General features: G+C 40.8%; 1 protein-coding gene across 1 annotated transcript in view; it reads right to left on the bottom strand.

The window, feature by feature from the left end:
- The window catches only part of LOC126236881 (sodium/potassium-transporting ATPase subunit beta-2), a 154,420-nt gene that overhangs the window by 22,858 nt on the left and 111,538 nt on the right, over positions 1-20,024 (bottom strand). The window contains exons 2-3 of the mRNA XM_049946509.1: positions 14,485-14,625; positions 1,886-2,005 (exon numbers count right to left, since the gene is read on the bottom strand). Coding sequence (XP_049802466.1) covers positions 1,886-2,005; positions 14,485-14,625 — 261 coding nt within the window. The remainder of the gene's footprint in view (positions 1-1,885; positions 2,006-14,484; positions 14,626-20,024) is intronic.

Genomic DNA, 20,024 nt, shown 5'->3' with positions numbered 1-20,024 from the left:
TCTTGATGCTAGTCCATTCTGTACAAGCCTCTCCATCTCTGCATATAACTGCAAGCTAAATCCACAAGACCTTGCATGCCTTCATCTCTATCTAAAATTTTTACCCCCACACTGCCTTCCATTACCAAACTGACTTCAAGATGTGTTCTATCAATCAATACTTTCTTTTAGTCAAGTTGTGTCATAAAATACTTTACTCTTCAATTTGATTCAGTAAACATTTCATTTGTGTTTGATATACCCATCTAATATTCAGTGTTTTTCAAGAGCATCACATTTCACACAACTGTACTCTTCTTGTCAAAACTGCTTATTGCCTTATGTTGCACTTCCATAAAAGGTTACATTTCGTACAACTATCTCCAGAAAAGAATTCCTACCACTTAACTTTATGTAAGATTTTAAAGTATTCCTCTTTTTCACAAATGCTTTTTATGCTATTGCCAATCTGAATTTTGTTCATTTTACAATCTTTTTTCAAGACACTATCCTTTCTGTGGAACTGCTCATCTGAATTGCCATTTGACAGAATTACAATGTTATTGACAATGACAGAATTACAGTGTTATTGACAAATGCAAAGTTTTTATTTCTTCTCCTGCATTTCAGTTCTCTTTCCAAATTTCTACTTGGTTTCCTTCATGACTGGCCAAATGTACAGATTGAGTAACATCAGGGATAGCCTACTACCCTGTCTTATTCCCCTCTCATTTATCACCCCCCTTTCATATTCTTTGACTCATAGTCATGCACCCTAGTTTCTGCACAAGGTGTAAATAAGTTTTAATTCCATGTATCTTATCCCTACTTCAAAATTTCAAAGAGTGTAATCCAGTCAAGATTGTCAAAAGCCTTCTCTAAATCCACAAATCATATAAACATAGGTTTGCCTTTCTTCAACCTATCTTCTAGGAGAAGACATAGAGTCAAGCGCAGCTTTGCATGTTCCTAAATTTATCTGCAACCCAAACTACTGTTTCCTAAGCCAGCTTCTACCAATTTTTCCATTCTTCTATAAATAATTGAGTCAGTATTTTGCAAAGATGAGTCATTAAACTGACAGTTCAGTAGTAAACACACCTGTTGGCACATCTTACTGTCCCACAGTTTCTCCATTGTTCTCCTCATGATTCTGTTTTCTGATGCCCTAATTACACATGTAAAGAACAAAAAGTATTTTTTTTTTCATTTTTGTGCTCACTACCAGTACCATTATCTTGTAGACTTTCGTACAACTATTCTCCATTTTCTTGGTATTTTTTGTTTATGGATGTTCTAATTATTCTTCTTGAAGTTTCAAGTATTCTCTCTGTTTCTACAGTGATAGCTGTTTTGAAAATAGTTTCACTTGTGTATTTAATTTATGGTTGCGTAGCTTTTTTGTAGTATTTAAATTTCATGGCTGTTGACAAGTCTTTTTTGTTGTATATATTCTTGATTATATATTGTGATTTTAGCAGTTTACTTTCTATGCTGTGTCATATTCTTCATTGACATTATACTTCCTAATTTCACATAAATAAATTTCTCTATGATTTTGATCTCCTGTTCTTCTACTGTTATTTTGTTTATGTGTGGCGAGTCAGTTAAAATAATTTCTATTTGTGAAAGGATATTCTGAGGGTGATTTTATGTGCTGTTTCCTGTAGTGATTTAACTTTTCCTGAGGTTCCTGAATAATGCTGGAAGAAGTTAAGGTCATCAGTTAATATCAAGCAGTTTAAATTGATATTATCTTTGAGTTTAAGACCTCAGTTATATTTGTATTCCAGTGAGCATTGTATTCATTTACCTTATGTTGGCAGAAATTTCAGACAACTCATTCAATGTGTATGTCATCTGATGTTCTTTTAATAACATAGTCTCAATAGAATTGTGTACTTACGCTCTAAAAATTTGTCAAGCTCTTCTACCCAATATTTATAGTTATTCTCATCTGATCCCTTGTACCAGATTAGAGTACTCTCGACGTTTGTCTCTGGAGGCATTGGACGGAAACCCAGACCTGAAATCAAAAAGTACAACTTATAAGAAGTTGTTTACACAGACACTGAAGACATTGAAGGCCATTAAACTCTTTGCCTCATATTTATTATGAAATCCCAAACACATTGTCCAGTTTCTCATTAAATCAACAAGCTGTTACAGGTACCTATCTTCTGTGTTTTTACCATAATTTAAAGTTAGATCAGTAAGCAGTCATTGCAGTTACCAAATGGATAAAAAATTCTCTGACAATCTGAATTAAAAAAATAAATTTTGTTTTCCCAAGTGGAAAATTATTTAGTTACATTATTAGAGGTCTCTACTCTTTTCTCTATTTTAATTACAGTGACCAATTGGAGAAGTTACATTTTGTGCATATTAATGGTTAGGCATATGACTAGTTCATATCTTACTTAAGAAAAATGATATAGAAACTTGTGTCAAGTATACAGAATGGATCATTCTCTCTAAAGCAAGGGGTGTGGTGTTTCAATATTTCCTAACAAATTAAAAGTTTTAGTCTGTCAGAAGTTTTGAAACAATGCACACTCTTCTTCAGAGTGAAATGTTCTTTCTGGAAACATTACCCTAATCTGTATCCAAACTATTTAACTGTGAAAATATTTATTTCAAGGACCTTAGTTGACTGAAGTATGCAGGAGAACTTCTGGGAAGCTTGGAAAGTAAGTGAAATGTATTAACAGAATTTGAAAGTGAAGTATGAGTCTTGACCAGCTTGCTCGTAAGCTTCAAAAAGTCCTTTATCTGTTACTGCAAGAAATGTCAGCATTAAATGTGGTGTTAATTTGTTCATTAGTCTTCTGCTCTATGAGCAAGTTCTTGCTGTAGCCATTTCTTGTGATCCATTGCTTCCTTTTTCTTTCTACTGTACTTGCAACCTTCCTTTTAATTACATAGTAGCTACTTTTTTCCCCAGCACATGTACTTCAATACCCGTTTTTTAAAGTCAATCACTTTAAAATATGCCAGGTTCAATTTTTAGTTCTTGTTTTTCATTACTGATTGTACTGTCACTCTTTTTGGCAGTTCATTTTTCACTGATTGTTTCTTTTCTATCTGCACCATATCCTAATTTCCAAAGCTTCCAGCTTTTTCCCTCTTCTCACATTTCTGCACCATACGCAGTGTAATGGAACATTCTAAATAATCAAACAATGGGAAATCCAGGATGGAATGGAACAATATATGAAAAGGAAAGTTGCTACTCACTATATAGAAGAGATGCTGAGTCACAGATAGGTACAACAAAAAGACTGTCACACATAAAGTTTTCGGCCAGTAAGGCCTTCATCGAAAATAGACACACACACACACACACACACACACACAAAAGCAACTTGCACACATGACTGCAGTCTCAGGCAGTGAAACCTCACTCAGTGTGATTCCAGTTGCCTGACACTGCAGTCATGTGTGTGAGTTGCATTAGTTGCATTTGTGTGTACGGGGGGGGGGGGGGGGGGGGGTTATTTTGATGAAGGCCTTACTGGCCAAGAGCCTTATGTGTGACAGTCTTTATGTTGTGCCTATCTGGGACTCAACATCTCCACTATATGGTGAGTAGCTACTTTCCTTTTGATATCACTCTATATAAAATATTTTGTTTCTTGGTTTACTAGTTTGAAATCAACACTGCTGCAAATTCCTTCCTATTCTTTGTAAATCTCAGCTTTGACATTGCTCGTCATGTATTTATTTGAATTCCATAACTCTATTCATCCTCTCTGGATTTCCTACATATTTGTGCTCTGGACTTGTTCTAGTTTTTTCCATTGAACATTACTTTCAGTATTTTTTTCTGACCTTCTACTAGCATAACTTCTGTTTCTCATGCATCAGCCTCCCATAAACCAGTATTTCCTCCACCATTTTCTGAAATTCTTTTCCATTTTATATTAGCTGCAGTGACCAGTGTTGCTAGGATGTTTAATATTTGACACGGAAAGTGTTCGGTCCTTTGCCTTATTGATACTCATAGCAAGTGCAAGTCACATGGCAAACTGCAATTGCTTAGTACTGAACAGCATATTTTGGTTGTTAGATATTTAATCATTCATTAATTTTCTTCAGTGTTTCATCTTAATGTAGAAATGTGAAGTAAATCATCCAAGAACTTTTAAGTAAATCAGTCAAGTACTTTTTGAGATGCCTGATAACGTTTCTCAAGGCACTGTCCTGACTGACTTATCATCACTTGCAGACAGTGACCTTCCTCTTGTCTTGAATGTAAAGTATTCAAAATTTCATTAAGATCAGCATGAAACTGTAGATTTCAATGAATTCCAGACAAACAAATGGACACTCTTCTGCATAGATAAATTGTCTGGAAATCTCAACCAACAAGTTTTTAAACACCAATGTATCATACCATAACCCCTAAATACAGGCAGTCAGGACAAAGCATTAGTCACCCGGTGAGATGCTTCAATAACATTGTATAAAACCACCTATATCCTCTATAATGGCCTCAATTTGTTGAGGAAGACAGTACAAAATTTCTTCAGGCAGTTCATATCCAGTTGTAACCACTCACTGATGATTAGATCCTGTTGAGCTCCAAAACTGTGGGGATGGTTGTTGCTGTGTTTCAACCACTGTTCCAGATAGTCCCTGACATTTGCTGTGGGAATAAGATCAAGTGTTTCAGTGGATGTGGTATGGTGCCTATGTTTTCTAAACAGGAACATATAAGTGAAGTCCTGTGAACATGGCTGCTGTCACCTTAGATTAAGTGTGCATACACTGCATACACATCATGCAGATGCAGTAGAAAGGGCAACATTTGGCCACCAAGAATATTAAAATAAACATCTTAGTTCATGCTCATAGTTAGCTGAATGAGTGAGCACAAGTCATGGTACAAAAAATACCCCAAAACATCGTAGTACCCCCTCTTGCCTGACTTGCCTGAAGTACCTGACTCCAAAATGCTCATTATGTGTGTTACTCATGGCAACATTCACTTGGGTGGTGGCTGAGATGGATTGACATTTGTTGACAGTGGCAATTCCTGTCACTTTTGAAACTGATTGTCATTGACAAGGCATGACATTCCTCTCTGGTCCCTGTCAGTTAGAATCTTTTGCTGATCTCTGTTCTTACACTGTGTTATGTGACTGGTAGTAGAACAACATTCCTTTTAGACATGTGGGATAGCCCACACTGATTTGCCAACAAATTGGCAGCTTTACTTGTGATGTTGTAATGTTTGCTTCCAAGCACTATAGCTCCTTTCTGCCATTCTGTCATGTCTCCACATAACTCAGCCTTGCTGTGCCGATTCCATACAACGAACTTCACTGCCATGACTTACACCAGTGCTGGAGGGGCACATGACCACCTGGAGCCAAATCTACACTATTTTCAGTTTTCAAAGAGCCTTTTTAATGGGGTCAGCGAACTCAGCTGAAAATTCTGAACAGAATCTGACAGGGATCCCACTGGACCCTAGAGCTTGGTTCGATTTTAGCGGTTTTACCTGGTCATCAACGCCCCTGAAACTAACATCTATCTATATCACTAACTTTGCAGTGGTGTGAGAAGTAATCTGCAACTACTTTTGTATCTTCCTCAATAAATAAATATTTGAAAAAGGAGTTCCGGTTCTATACTTCTGCTTTTACTTTTCTACCCTCAATTTCAGTTCCTTTGTCACCCAATGAGATGAAAGTAAAAATAAAATCAACATCTCACTCAATCTGGTACATAGCATTCGACCATGTGATAGAAAATGACGATGGACGTAGATCAGACTCAGTATCTAATTTTTAATTACTTACAGGAAGTTATTTACAACGAAAAGAGGAAAAATCTGTTTACAGAATACAGTACGAAATAAAGAAATCTAAGGGAACTATAGAGAAGATAGCCTACCTGAAACGCCGTATAGTAACGTGATGACTACTTTACGATGCGATTGTAGCAATAGAATAGATTTTTTCATAAACAGGTAGTTATAAGAAAAAAAAGATTAACATTTCTGAGATCTTTTTTGCAGTGACTATCCCTAATTCTTCTTTACTGTCACAAAGATCATGGCTTAGTTAATCTACGTTATCGGCATTTATGTTTATTCGTCTAAGATCGGTAAGGCAACTTAGAATGGTAAACCTAGGTTTAGTAGGTTATTTACTTCACAGAGGACGAATAATTTTATGAACCGTTCACATTTCACATCTTAGAGATTGGGTTAGACAAGCATTGTGTGTAGACTTACACTCGGTGATATGAGTAATGTCTATTTCTTTGTTTCACGAGTTTTATATATATATGACGATCAAAAAGTTTTCTTTCGAAGACCATACAGTTCAGAACCGGTATGACAATCGGGAAAAATCGCCGTGAGCATTGAGGCAATGAGGCAATCACCCCAACGATACTCCATATTGGTAAAGCATGGTGTCCGGCTGCGTGAAGAAATCCACAAATGCCTGCTGCAGATCATCATCCGACAGGAATCGTCAACCATTCAAGACCTTTTTTAAGGGACCAAGGCGCGATAATCGCATGGGGTGAGATTTGTACTATATGGGGGCGTGGGGTGTTCGAGTGTCTCTCCCTGGATGAGGCTGGCCTCCCAGATGTACTGGCGTCTTGGGTCGAGTCGCGACCGGAACAGAACTGGCGCACCATTCCACAAAGGTAGTTTTCGACAGACATGCTGCCTCATACGCGTTCTTCATTCTCTAATGGGTCTACCGGTGTTTGTCCTTTGGCATCCACGAAAATTACAGCACGTTGGTCCTACTTGGATGCATTTGGTAATAATGTGGCCCGAGTCCACATTCCCCCATTTATCGCACACACATTAGAAAGACATGAGTGCCATACTAATCCCTTTCCTACATGTCGGTGCGTATATACCCCGATCGGAGTTACTGTATGTTGCACAAACGCTGCAGCAACGCCCTCAAACTGAAACTTTTTGATCGCCTCTTCTATATCGGTTACTCTCCCTGTCACTAATCGGTTCTAGAATGACTATTGAAATTTTAGATTTTGGGCTGAATTATGACAAATCGCCAATAATGGATAGCGACGGTGGAAAAGGGCAAAAGGGAGACTCGTGACATTGGATGGGAAAACGATTAACAAACATGAAGTGAAAGTGAATTAGATGTTTCCTTGAAACGGTTTCTCACGAAAATGCAGCGTGGTTGGCAAAGAACAGATTTCAGAGAATAATTTAAGGCTGCTTTTCTAAACAGACTTTAATTTGGTATCGTGTTTGTCTTAGCACGCTATGTGGAACATAAATTGGTGTCCATGGAAACCGTGCCTGCCCCAACATTGCTAGAGCAGGCAGCGTCTTTTCAGGATTCAGTTTGCTGAATGCATTTTAGCGGGGTACGAAGGAGAAACTAAAATCTTGAATAACATTTGATGGCCAGATGAAGCTTTCCATTTCGATGTGTCTATTAATGGCCACAACTGCTAATTTTGGACTCCTAGCGCATAAAATTCGGAGTTTACAATGGATTAACTTGAATCACAGCCGTCTGCAAATGCACGTTGTACTTCTCTTCCGGTATAATAAATTCATCGTGATTCGATGAATGCAGGAAGTTAATTGCAGTGCTAGAAACAGTCGTTGAGCCTACTGTTACAACATGAGATGATAAGAGGGTGCGATGTAGAATGAGGCGCCATCCAATCTCGCATCATATCACGCACATGACTCGGTAATGCTTTTCCTGCTAGGGTTATCGGGCGTCGCGGAAATGCTGATTGGCCAATGAGAAGCCCCGATTTGCAGCTGTTACATTCTTCCTCTGCCGATACCTGAAGGGCAAATCATATGCCAGAAAAAACATGGCAAGTTGGACACGTTTGATGCGATGATAAGGAGAAAATGTATGAATTTGTTGTCAAATGCTGAGGCTTACGTCGAAATCCCAAATTGTAAGAACTATACCACATTCCCGTTCGTTGGTTGCAGCACGTAAGTGGCAAAATATTTATAGAACAGAAAAAGCAGTCTTATTTGCACACACAGAGTTTCATTTAATCTTCACATGTGACACGTTTCGCGTGTTATAGGCATCATCAGACAATCTGGGGAAATTAAAAGCTGGTGTAAGTATGAATTGCTATTAAAGGCAATAATAAATGAATAAATTAAAAATAACAAGAGGAAGAAATACACCGACTGGACTATGTAGCACAGGGTTGTTCATTTACTGCCCAGCACCTCAAACGTAGACAACAAGGCAAAAAACTAAATTTTTTGGAAGAGTTTGAAATTTCTAAGGATATCTTTTCCAAGTCTCTGAATCTAATAAATGAACAAGATTTGAAGATTGAAATGAAAAAAAAAAAAAAAACACACTTTGTGAGATCACCTTTGACATTTCTGGCACACCTCGAGATCCCCCGCATTTTCACTGTCAAAAGATCTCTGAACTACAGCACTTCGATAATGTTAGACAAAGATGCTGAGTGAATTAATGTTCCCACCTTTCGCCACATGAGGTACCTCGCGCATTGTCGGACGTGACCGTTTTGCTGGTCCATTTGGTATGGTATGGGGAGACATAATATTGCATGGTCATGCGGACTTCCAGATCTTTGAACACTGTACGCTAATCGCTCAATGTTATTTTGATACTGTACTGCTTTCTCACAGGCGTCTTTTTGGGGGTGCATTCGGCCCTGACTTATTTTTGTGGGCAACATTGTGCGTTTGCATCGAACTGCGCTTGTGCACGAGCTCTTGGAAAGAGATGATGTTCGACGAATGAACTGGCATGCCCGTTCCGCCGACTTAAATCCCATTGTGAAATGTATTCGTAGTTGCGAATAGAGACAACCATTCAGCTGTATAACGGAATGACGACAGCGAAAATTTGTACCGGACCGGGACTCGAACATGGATTTCTCACTCATCGCCTTACCATTTGGCTACCCATGCTCGCTTCAAGATCAGCCCCAAACTTCCATACGTCCTCAACAATATGTCTGCAGTCTGCACTGGTACTCCATTATGAATATTCTCATACAAGGGAGACATTTTTAACACAAAGTCGCTTGCCCAATGTCGGTGGATAAATATGATTCTGCCATGCCTGTGCAGTTCAGCAGTACGATGCAATGTTTCTTTGAGTATGCATCCATGCAAGTCCCAAAGAACATTGCATGGTACTGCTGAACAGCACAGGAATTGAAATATCATGTAGATTCCATCGAGAGCATGTGGTACGAGTTGGGGAGTCGTGTTGCAACACGTCCGCATGCACCGAACACCACCCAGCAGCTGTCAACCGCACCTGTGGAGGAATGGGACGTCGTACAACAAGAACTTTTTACCAACTTTGTGGCCAGCATAAAGCACGCTACAGCGCATGCGCTATCGTCCGTGGTCATCGCACACCTTATTAAGAACCATGCCCTGTCGTTTTTAGGGAACCATTATGAGTAGCGATGACTTCAATGTGATTATTGTCTTTGAATAAAAGTGCCATTTCTGTTCGTCTTGTTGCGTATTTCTTTCAGTTATGTTCTGTACTACACTGTAGCATTTCTTTCTATGTATGATCCAAATTTCATCGAGCTAAGTTAGTTGACACAGAGACATTATGCAGAAGTTATTCTCGTCCTTAAGTTTTACGCACCAATGTATTTTATATTGAACACGCTGGGGAATGGCCCTTTTTAAAGTCCCAGTTGACAAGGATCTCTTTGACGGCGAATAATCTCGCGCGACGGGAAACTGAGCGGATCACTCCTGCTTGCAAAAAGAATAAAGTGCCAGAGGCATAGAATAGTTAACAATACTGCTAATATCCGTCTTTGCGGAATCTTAAAGTACGTTTTGAGCTGAACATTGTGACGTTCTTTGAGCTTCGGTTATAGAATCGATACAGATTTAATGAAAGCTTTGTGTGTGAAACACATCTTCCTTTATGCACAAACGATATCACACAAATGGTAGATGCATATGAACAGGCAGATTCCTTCTTCCTACATTTTGCAAAGACGTTCGACACTTTTCGCTGCTAATAATGTACGAGTAGGTGCGATCGTAGCGAGTATCTTAACGAGTATGTGATTTTCCGCATGGTATTCGAGGAACTTATTACATTATACTGGACGGCGAATGCTCAACAAAAACGAAGATAACATCGGCTGTGCTCAAGGATTAGATTAGATTAGGGCAGATTAGATTAGATTCAGTTTTCGTTCTACAGACCCAAAAATTAGATGACTCTCGTGGGTGTGGAACATGCGAGAAAGTATAACATAAAAAACATAGAACATCTGAATATAATACTCACTGCCCTGATCATTTGTCAGGAGATCGTCAAGATACGTGAATACATTATAGTAAACTGGAACTGGCAATATTTACAGAATTAATATACTGTCAGAATGAAACAAGGTTACGCACTTTTAATAAATTTATCATACACAAAATACAGGGCTATTACAAATGATTGAAGCGCTTTCATAAATTCACTGTAGCTCCATTCATTGACATATGGTCACGACACACTACAGATACGTAGAAAAACTCATAAAGTTTTGTTCGGCTGAAGCCGCACTTCAGGTTTCTGTCGCCAGAGCGCTCGAGAGCGCAGTGAGACAAAATGGCGACAGGAGCCGAGAAAGCGTATGTCGTGCTTGAAATGCACTCACATCAGTCAGTCATAACAGTGCAACGACACTTCAGGACGAAGTTCAACAAAGATCTACCAAGTGCTAACTACATTCGGCGATGGTATGCGCAGTTTAAAGCTTCTGGATGCCTCTGTAAGGGGAAATCAACGGGTCGGCCTGCAGTGAGCGAAGAAACGGTTGAACGCGTGCGGGCAAGTTTCACGCGTAGCCCGCGGAAGTTGACGAATAAAGCAAGCAGGGAGCTAAACGTACCACAGCCGACGGTTTGGAAAATCTTACGGAAAAGGCTAAAGCAGAAGCCTTACCGTTTACAATTGCTACAAGCCCTGACACCCGATGACAAAGTCAAACGCTTTGAATTTTCGGCGCGGTTGCAACAGCTCATGGAAGAGGATGCGTTCAGTGCGAAACTTGTTTTCAGTGATGAAGCAACATTTTTTCTTAATGGTGAAGTGAACAGACACAATGTGCGAATCTGGGCGGTAGAGAATCCTCACGCATTCGTGTAGCAAATTCGCAATTCACCAAAAGTTAACGTGTTTTATTGCAATCTCACGGTTTAAAGTTTACGGCCCCTTTTTCTTCTGCGAAAAAAACGTTACAGGACACGTGTATCTGGACATGCTGGAAAATTGGCTCATGCCACAACTGGAGAACGACAGCGCCGACTTCATCTTTCAACAGGATGGTGCTCCACCGCACTTCCATCATGATGTTCAGCATTTCTTAAACAGGAGATTGGAAAACCGATGGATCGGTCGTGGTGGAGATCATGATCAGCAATTCATGTCATGGCCTCCACGCTCTCCCGACTTAACCCCATGCGATTTCTTTCTGTGGGGTTATGTGAAAGAATCAGTGTTTCAACTTCCTCTACCAAGAAACGTGCCAGAACTGCGAGCTCGCATCAACAATGCTTCCGAACTCATTGATGGGGACATGCTGCGCCGAGTGTGGGAGGAACTTAATTATCGGCTTGATGTCTGCCGAATCACTAAAGGGGCACATATCGAACATTTGTGAATTCCTAAAAAAACGTTTTGAGTTTTTGTATGTGTGTGCAAAGCATTGTGAAAATATCTCAAATAATAAAGTTATTGTAGAGCTGTGAAATCGCTTCAATCATTTGTAATAACCCTGTTCATAGTCTTGACTGTTATGAACAAATGCTGCCAGAACTGAACTCTAACAGACATTTTTACTTAAGCTAAATAAGAGTCCCTGTTGAAAAGTTCATCTATAAGTGGAAGGAGTGGCCTACCAAAAGGTCTTTCAAACTCTGTTTAAACTGTGCTTTGTATGAAACCAAGCTTTTAACGGTTGCTGGCACTTTATTGAAAATATGTGTGCCTGAATATTGGGCCAAGGTAAATTATTTTTGGACCAAAGTAAATGGTTTTAGGCCTTCACGTAGATTGTCCTTATTCCTAGTATTGATGCTATATATTGAGCTATTGGGTGGAAAAAGATACATATTATTTGCAACAAATTTCATTAAGGAATTAGTATACTGACTGTGAAAAACAGTGGTCAGAATACCCTGTTCCTTTAACACGATATTCTTCAACTTCCACCACAAACGAGTCTTACTACACGCTTTTGCACTCTAAAAACTTTCGATCGGTTTGACGAGTTACCCTAAAATATGATCCCATATGACATAATGAAATGAAAGTATGCAAGCCCTTCTTATACTACATCTTATACATCTGACTTCATTCGCATTGCAAATGCAGACTTGTTTAGGCGCTTCAGCAGTTCGGTAGTATGCCCTTCCCAACTGAATTTATTGTCGGGTTATAATCCCGTAAATTTAACACTGTCAACCTCATGTTCTCATATGTTATACACAGGCTGGAAAGAAATCTCTTACAGGTTCTGAACTGCATATAGCGGGTTTTTTCGAAGTTTAATGACAATGAATAGGCTTTAAACCATTTATTAACGCCAGTGAAAATTTGATTAACAGCCATTTCTAATTCTGGACTTTATTTGCTATTTATTGCAATGTGACTACGAAGGCTTTCCCGGCGTAATAATTGATAATATTCTTCTCGGGTATGCAGCCGGATCATGACGTCTTCAAGACACAATATTTCTGCGGTCCAACTGGCCGCCATCATCAGGTGAGAGCGCTGGTGCACAATCTCGCCGGAACTGACTTCCCAGCGCAAGCGGCAGCCCACGCGTTGTGGGTCTTCTGCGGCCTGTATATGGGCTGCCGCTTGCGCTGGGAAGTCAGTTCCGGCGAGATTGTGCACCAGCGCTCTCACCTGATGATGGCGGCCAGTTGGACCGCAGAAATATTGTGTCTTGAAGACGTCATGATCCGGCTGCATACCCGAGAAGAATATTATCTATTTATTGCAATGTTTGTATCATTTGCAAACAAAACAAACATAGCATCCGACAACGTAAATCGGCGTTGCCCCAAGGAATGTTAACACTATCTCTTGCGTTATCAGGTAGGTACAACGGCATCATCAGATTGTTCAATGACCATGCTGGTGTGCACAGGTATGCATCGTCCTCTGACAGTACTAAGGATAACTCGATAGAACTCGATTAAGAGATTAGCGGTGAACTAGTGGTGGCCGAGCGGTTCTAGGCGCTTCAGTCCGGAACCGCGCGACTGCTACGGTCGGGGGTTGGAATCCTGCCTCTGGCATGGATGTGTGTGGTGTCCTTAGGTTAGTTAGGTTTAAGTAGTTCTAAGTTCTAGGGTGACTGATGACCTCAGATATTAAGTCCCATAGTGCTCAGAACCATTTGAATCATTTTTTGGTGAGCTCCTGTAGACTGTCAAGTTGCTTAAATATCTAGAAGTGACACGATAGGGGCTGAGCGCGTAAAATCAGTAATAGGGAAGGTAAATGGAATAGTTTCGAGAAAGTGCCACTCATTTGTTACGGGAAACGCATGACAATACTGGTGCTACCAATTTCGGAGTATTGTCTGGGCGCATGAATGTGGCAAAGTTCACTACGGTCTTCGTTTTGCTCCTTCCCAGTAAATTTCAACACGATACTTAAACAATTATTTCAAAGCGCGTCGACGGATGGAAAACTGGGGCAATGCCTAGTATCTGGCAGACATACTGTCCAAAACGAACACGGTGTTTTGACCATAGTGAACGTCCGTTAACGTAAGTTACAAATTTTGCGAATTTTGCGAAATAATTCCATCAGGACGTACCAGGTTGGCATGCTGTCCTTCTAAGTGACAGCACTTCAGCTAGAGGAATACCATTAAGTTCTACACGAATGCAGACGGACGGAAAACTTCGGTATTTCAAAGGTTTCCTCTGGCAGAGCATCCATAATCCTCCAGGTTCTTACGCGTGGTGAAGACGGAAAATAGAGAGCGTACTTATTTGAACTTCTTCCGTTAGTGGTCCCTGTACTGAAAGGAAGCGTTATCTGTGAAAATCAATTTAAACAATGTGGCAGATTTTAATAGAAAAGCTTCGACTGTCAGGCTTTTCGTAAAATGGGTGATCTGGATAAAATAGCGATTTCGATCCTTTGAATCCCCTGTATAACATATGGGGATATCTTAAACGTCACTGTCTTCGCTGTCGTTGAGTCAGAAGTTCCACTTTGTCAATATGTCCCTGAAAGTTGACTGACAATACTGACAAACCAAAATTCATCTACTATACTTCTGAGAAAGTGGTAGTTATTATTACATTGTCATATAGTAACATTCGAGTGTTTGTCAGAACTGCTTTACATTACATGTGTTATGAGGAACACTAGCCTGCTAGATGCTTGGAGAAAAAATTAGTTGTTGTGGCCAATGAGTTGGTGAAATTTGCAGAAAATGAGGCAAAGTGCAGAAGGTGCAGCAGTTCAGATTTACCTGGGTTGTCTCCGATTAAGGATCCATCTAGCTCTCGTTTCGGGATCCTCATGTCCAGAGTCTGGTAGAAAATGGCAAGCATCGCGGAGAAAAACCCAGCCAGAAATGTGTAGAACAGGACGTAGAAAAGGAGAATTTTTGCTGAAACAGAAGAAAACAAAAATTAACTAACTAATCAGAGGTCAATCAAGATCAATGTAGTTTTAGAGCTCAGTGATATAACAAAATTGAACGCAACAGTATTATTTAGATATATAAAGTTTTTTTTTTTAAAGAAACAAAGGCGATTTGCCTATATTTAGCAGGAGGAAGTGTTCTAAAAGTACATCAAATAAATAAATTTGTTTGAACACTTTTACGTTTCTAATGAGTATCCATTTTTAAGTCCTACTTGTTTCATTGTTTTCATTTCAATGAGTTTTCTTTACAATATGATGATTACGAAGAAGTATTATAAGTTATCGTTTTTCTCTTAAGAATTTATGCACTTCTTGTCCTTTCGACATTAGCGTCTTGTCAACAACGTCGGGAATAGAACACACATGAAATTTTATGTTAATACCACTACAGGGAATCGTGGGGATATGAACTTGGTGATGAAGGCAGTTTCTCCCTCCCACCATTCTGCCCATATCTTACCTTCCATATAAACTCGGTCACTCAAACTGCTAATTATTTCATCTGCGGCTGGAGTAAAAGCAAGTAATTATCCGTCTTCATTGTGCGTGCGGTAAAATGCGTAAAATTATAGCTATGGTCGTCACGGAAGGACATTTGTAAGCTTAAGAAGAGGTTCATATGTCAAAGTGGCAACTTACTTCCTTTATTGTGACGTACGTGTGCTATTCGTGTGTAGCTGGTGTTGAAGAAGGACTCTGATGATGAAACAAGCGGGTTACGAATATCGTTCCGTTTACTCAGCACACTATGAAGCAGTGGTGACACACGGCTGCGTGTTTCGAAAGTCAAGATCTCATCATTTATCAGTGTTGAAATCAGCAGTCGGACGTGTTTGAAGTTGCAGAGTACAGCCATAAAATAAACTGGTATCAATAAGAAAGTTCTTGCCTTATTTAAAATCGCCAGTTCATGTTATGTAGTGGTGCGCGCAATGGACGCTAAATGCATCAAGCTACCAACAGCTCCCTTCCATAATATTAGAGGTTGTAATGTGTGGGAATTGAAGAGAGCAATGTGGACTGGACATTTAAAACAAGAAGGTTGTAATGTGTGGGAACTGAAAAGAGCACTGTGAACTGGACATTTAAAACAAAAAGAGAATTTTTCGTCCGGATGACGTTGTTAAATGATCGTTACTTTTCATATTCCAATATGGAACGTCAACAGAAACAGCCGGACGTTTAGAGCTTGACTCTCGAATTGAGTAGCTGTGTGTTGAGATTGCTCTATTGTGTGTCACATGCTGAATAAATATAACGATTAACTTAATAACCACGAACTTCAACCTGCTTGCTTTAGTGCAAACCTTGTTTTCCCTCTACGTGTTTTGCCTCCTCCGCCCAATACTTCCTTCAGTTACCAAACTGACTGTTCCCAGATGCCTCAGGATGTGTCCTACCAACCGAACTCTCCTTTTACTCAGGTTGTGGCAGAAATTTCCTTTTTCCACAACTCTGTTCAGTTCCTCCTTATTAGTTATGCGATGTTCCCATGTAACCTTCTTGCAGTACCGCATTGATAAAGTTTTTATTGTCTTCTTGTCTTAACTTTCTGCTGTCAACGTTTCATCTCCGTAAAACGCTACACTCCAGATCATTTCCTTCACAAATTCATACTCAGGGTCAAGAAGTTTCTCTTTTTCAGAAATGTGTTTTTACTGTCGTCATTCCGCATATTATATCTTCTTTACTTCTTCAATCGCCATTTATTTTGCTGGGAAAATAAATCTGCAATTTTATATATGGCCTTTATAATGTAATTCCCTCAGCACCGCCTGATTTAATTTGACTACACTCTATTATCCTTATTTTACTTTCGTTGATAGATATTCATCTTTTAACCTCAGTTCAAGACAACATCTTGACAGCATTACAGTACCATCAGGAAACATTAGCTTTTTTACATTTGTTACTCGTGAATTTTACTTTCCTTTCCCAATTTCTCTTTGGATTGGTTTACGGCTTGCTTACAGATTCAATGAAGTCAGTGGTAGGTGCTTTCCTTTCATGTCCTTGGACTCCTTGTTACTGCCGTTTAGTTTCTGGTGAAGTTGCAAATAATGTTTCGCGCTCTGTATTTTATCCCTGCTACCTTCAAAATCTCAGAGAATAATCCAGTATACAGCGTCAAAACATTTCTCTCAATCCACGATCAGTATTGCTTCAAGTGTTCGTACACTTCACCTGAACCCAAACTGATCATCCCCGGATCGATTTCTACCAGTTTTTACATTCTTATATAAATAATTGTGGCCAGGAATTTATTACATTCTTCTTTTTGAAGTTGCGAGATGTGTGGAGGGCTGTCTATTAGTGGAACATGCTGTTTAAGGAAATCCATCGTCACAATTTTTAATTTCCTTAAAAACCGGGTGCCAGTAATTCGAGGGTGTGCTGAAAAGTGATGCCTCAGTTTTTTATACTGTACCCAATATCGGCTGAGGTATTACGTGTCATGTTACCCAGACGACTTTCCTTCTTCGCTGACGCAAGTTGCCACCCTGTGGGATAGAGGAGTCCGAATTGTAACGTGTAACATGGCGGTGCGTGAGAAACAGCGTGCTTGAATCGAATTTCTAACCGCAGACAAAGTGCCTCCAACAGAAATCCACAGGAGAATGAAAGCCATGTACGGTGCTGATTGTATCGACATTAGTAATGTGCGATGATAGATTGTTCGTGATATAATGAGAGCGTATACTGGCCATCTACGCAGAACTAAGAAGCAGAAAACTGAAAGCATGAATTCGAAGAGCCCTTCCATAAGTGGAGCACCCTTTTCTTCAGCATGACAATGTCACACCGCGCACGAGAGCTGCGACATTTACAACAATCCGACGCCTTTTCATCTGTTTCCGTAACTTAAAGAAAGCCTTCGACGAATTCACTTTGATAGTGATGAAGCGGTGCAAGCAGAGGTGAGGTTGTGGTTCCGTCAACAAATTCAGACATTCCACAGTGACGGTATCAACAAACAGATATATCGCCAGGGTGACTACATTGAGAAATAAATATGTAGAGCTAAGAATAAACATGTAGAATGTTAATAAAGTTCGTTTTATTTAAAAAGCTTCAAGAGTTTTCACGTAAAAAAATCGAATGCATTGCTTTTCAGCACGCCCTCGTATATCGCCATTCCCACACGTATTGCAAATCAGAACATTCTATAAAATAAACTCTGCAGACGAATGTGGCTTCCTGACTATCAGACGTGTCCCCACATAGTGACTCTCTCCCAAGCCGCACTCCCACACAACAAGCGCTGCGCACACGTGGGTGCCGAACCAGATCCATTGTTGAGTCCAGAAAGGAACAGTGGTGTACTGCAAGCTTAAAAGTTACAGGAGAGCTTTTAATTTATAAAACTGATAGAACAATAAAAGCTATGTATGGTGACGATTGTATCGACGTCAGTAATGTGCGACGTTGGGCTGTTCACGCTTATAATGAAGGAAACCGTTGTGATAACCTCAACGTGTGTGGAGAGTGGACGACCGCATATGGCAGCCGAGGAGATTCATCTTTATCGAGTTGACGAGCTCATAAATCGTCGGATAACACAGACACAGGTGTCAGGTAAGTATTGCACGTCAGGAGAGCGCGTACAGGCCACCATTGCAGAAGTATGGTACAAAAAACTGAAAGCACGAATTCGAAGAATTTGTACACAAATGGAGCACCTCCTCCTTCAGCATGACAAAGTCATAATACAGTACATGCGAGTGCTGTGGCGTCTGCAACAAGCCGACACCTTGACTTCACTGTCATCGACCAATCTCTATGCAGTCCCCACTTGGTCCCACCAGATTTCCATCTGTTTCTAAAACTTAAAAAACACCTTCGAGCAGTTTCACAGTGATGAAGCGGTGAAAGCAGAACGATCTCGCGGACGAGTGTCTACACGGCGAGACGCTCCAAAGCCTACTCCCACACAACAGTAACACTTACTGCACGCTGGCGCGCGGCAAACCAGACCGATTATTGAGGCCAGAAAGAAACAATAATGTAATGTACGTCCAAATATGTAATTTAGAAAACTGACTGAAATCCCGCATTTACAGGAATACTATGCAATAAAGTGATGTAAAATTAGGATGCCAGATAAATATACATCTCGCGAAGCCTACGAATTTTTTGCGTCTCACATGACCTCACATTCATAAGGCGGATAATATTAAAACATATATTGATGCCGCTGTTTTGATATTTCAGAGATCTTGCTCTTGTAAGACCCTGGAATCACATTCTGAAGACAGTGGTCTCAAACCCCAGATTTAGTTCTTTCGAGATTTCCGGTAATCGCTCGAAGCAAATGTCGCAGTGTTACCTTCGCCTTTCCTTCCCCAATCTTATACGCTGTCAGTGGTGAGCGTGTCGCCGGAGGGACGCTGCCGGCCGGTGTGGCCGAGCGGTTCTAGGCGGTTCAGTCTGGAACCGCGCGACCGCTACAGTCGCAAGTTCGAATCCCGCCTCGGGCATGGATGCGTGTGATGTCCTTAAGTTAGTTAGGTTTAAGTAGTTCTAAGTTCCAGGGGATTGATGAGCATAGATGTTAAGTCCCATAGTGCTCAGAGCCATTTGAACCATTTTTGGAGGGACGTTAAACCTTAATCTTCCTTCCCTTTTCGAGGTCCCCAGTTCGATAGTTCTGGATAGTTTTCGCCTAAGTTGCCCAGCAGTGACCCAGCATCGATCGTTCCGGCTGCTGACTGCTTGAGGTGAGGGTTTCTCGCGGGTGGCCGCTGTTGGTACCTCTGCAGACGGCGCTGCGTCCGCAGCCGCCGGGCGGCCGGGCGCCGCTATACCGCGGTCGATACGGGCGCCGCTGCCGCCGCCTCTGACGTCACGGCCTATTGATCCGCCGCCGGCCCCAGGCTCGCCGCCACAGCCGCATATCGCGGCGGCTCTATCGCCCCTCCCACAATCCCGTCCCGTCTCGAGACCTGCGTTACACAACGGTAGACTGGGCCGCAGCTGAGTAATACTGCCTGCCGTTACTGTCTGCAACACTTGCGACGTCTAGGGGCGATAGATAAAGTCGTGGGGAACAACTTCCGTTAGAGCCAAAAAGGTTCGCTCATGCTGCCTGGCTACACTAGGCGTTTTTCCATTGAATTCGTTGGCCCTGTGACGCCAAGATTTCACAGAAGTAGCATGGTCTACCAATTAGGTGTGCTACCTCTGCTTACTATTTATCCCAGTAAATTGACAGAGTGATTTTCAGCATGTACGCCTTAAGACTGACCGTCTCTAGGTGGATCAGGAACTCGGTCTATCCCCTTTCACGCGGAGCAGATGACTGGATTGTGAGCGACATTCACTGCGACACGCCCTGCCGCCGCTCAGTCATATTACCAACAA

This window comes from Schistocerca nitens, chromosome 2, assembly GCF_023898315.1.
Source record: "Schistocerca nitens isolate TAMUIC-IGC-003100 chromosome 2, iqSchNite1.1, whole genome shotgun sequence".
Lineage (NCBI taxonomy): Eukaryota > Metazoa > Arthropoda > Insecta > Orthoptera > Acrididae > Schistocerca > Schistocerca nitens.
The sequence above is the reverse complement of the archived record's forward strand: the minus strand, read 5'-3'. Positions and strand labels throughout refer to the sequence as shown.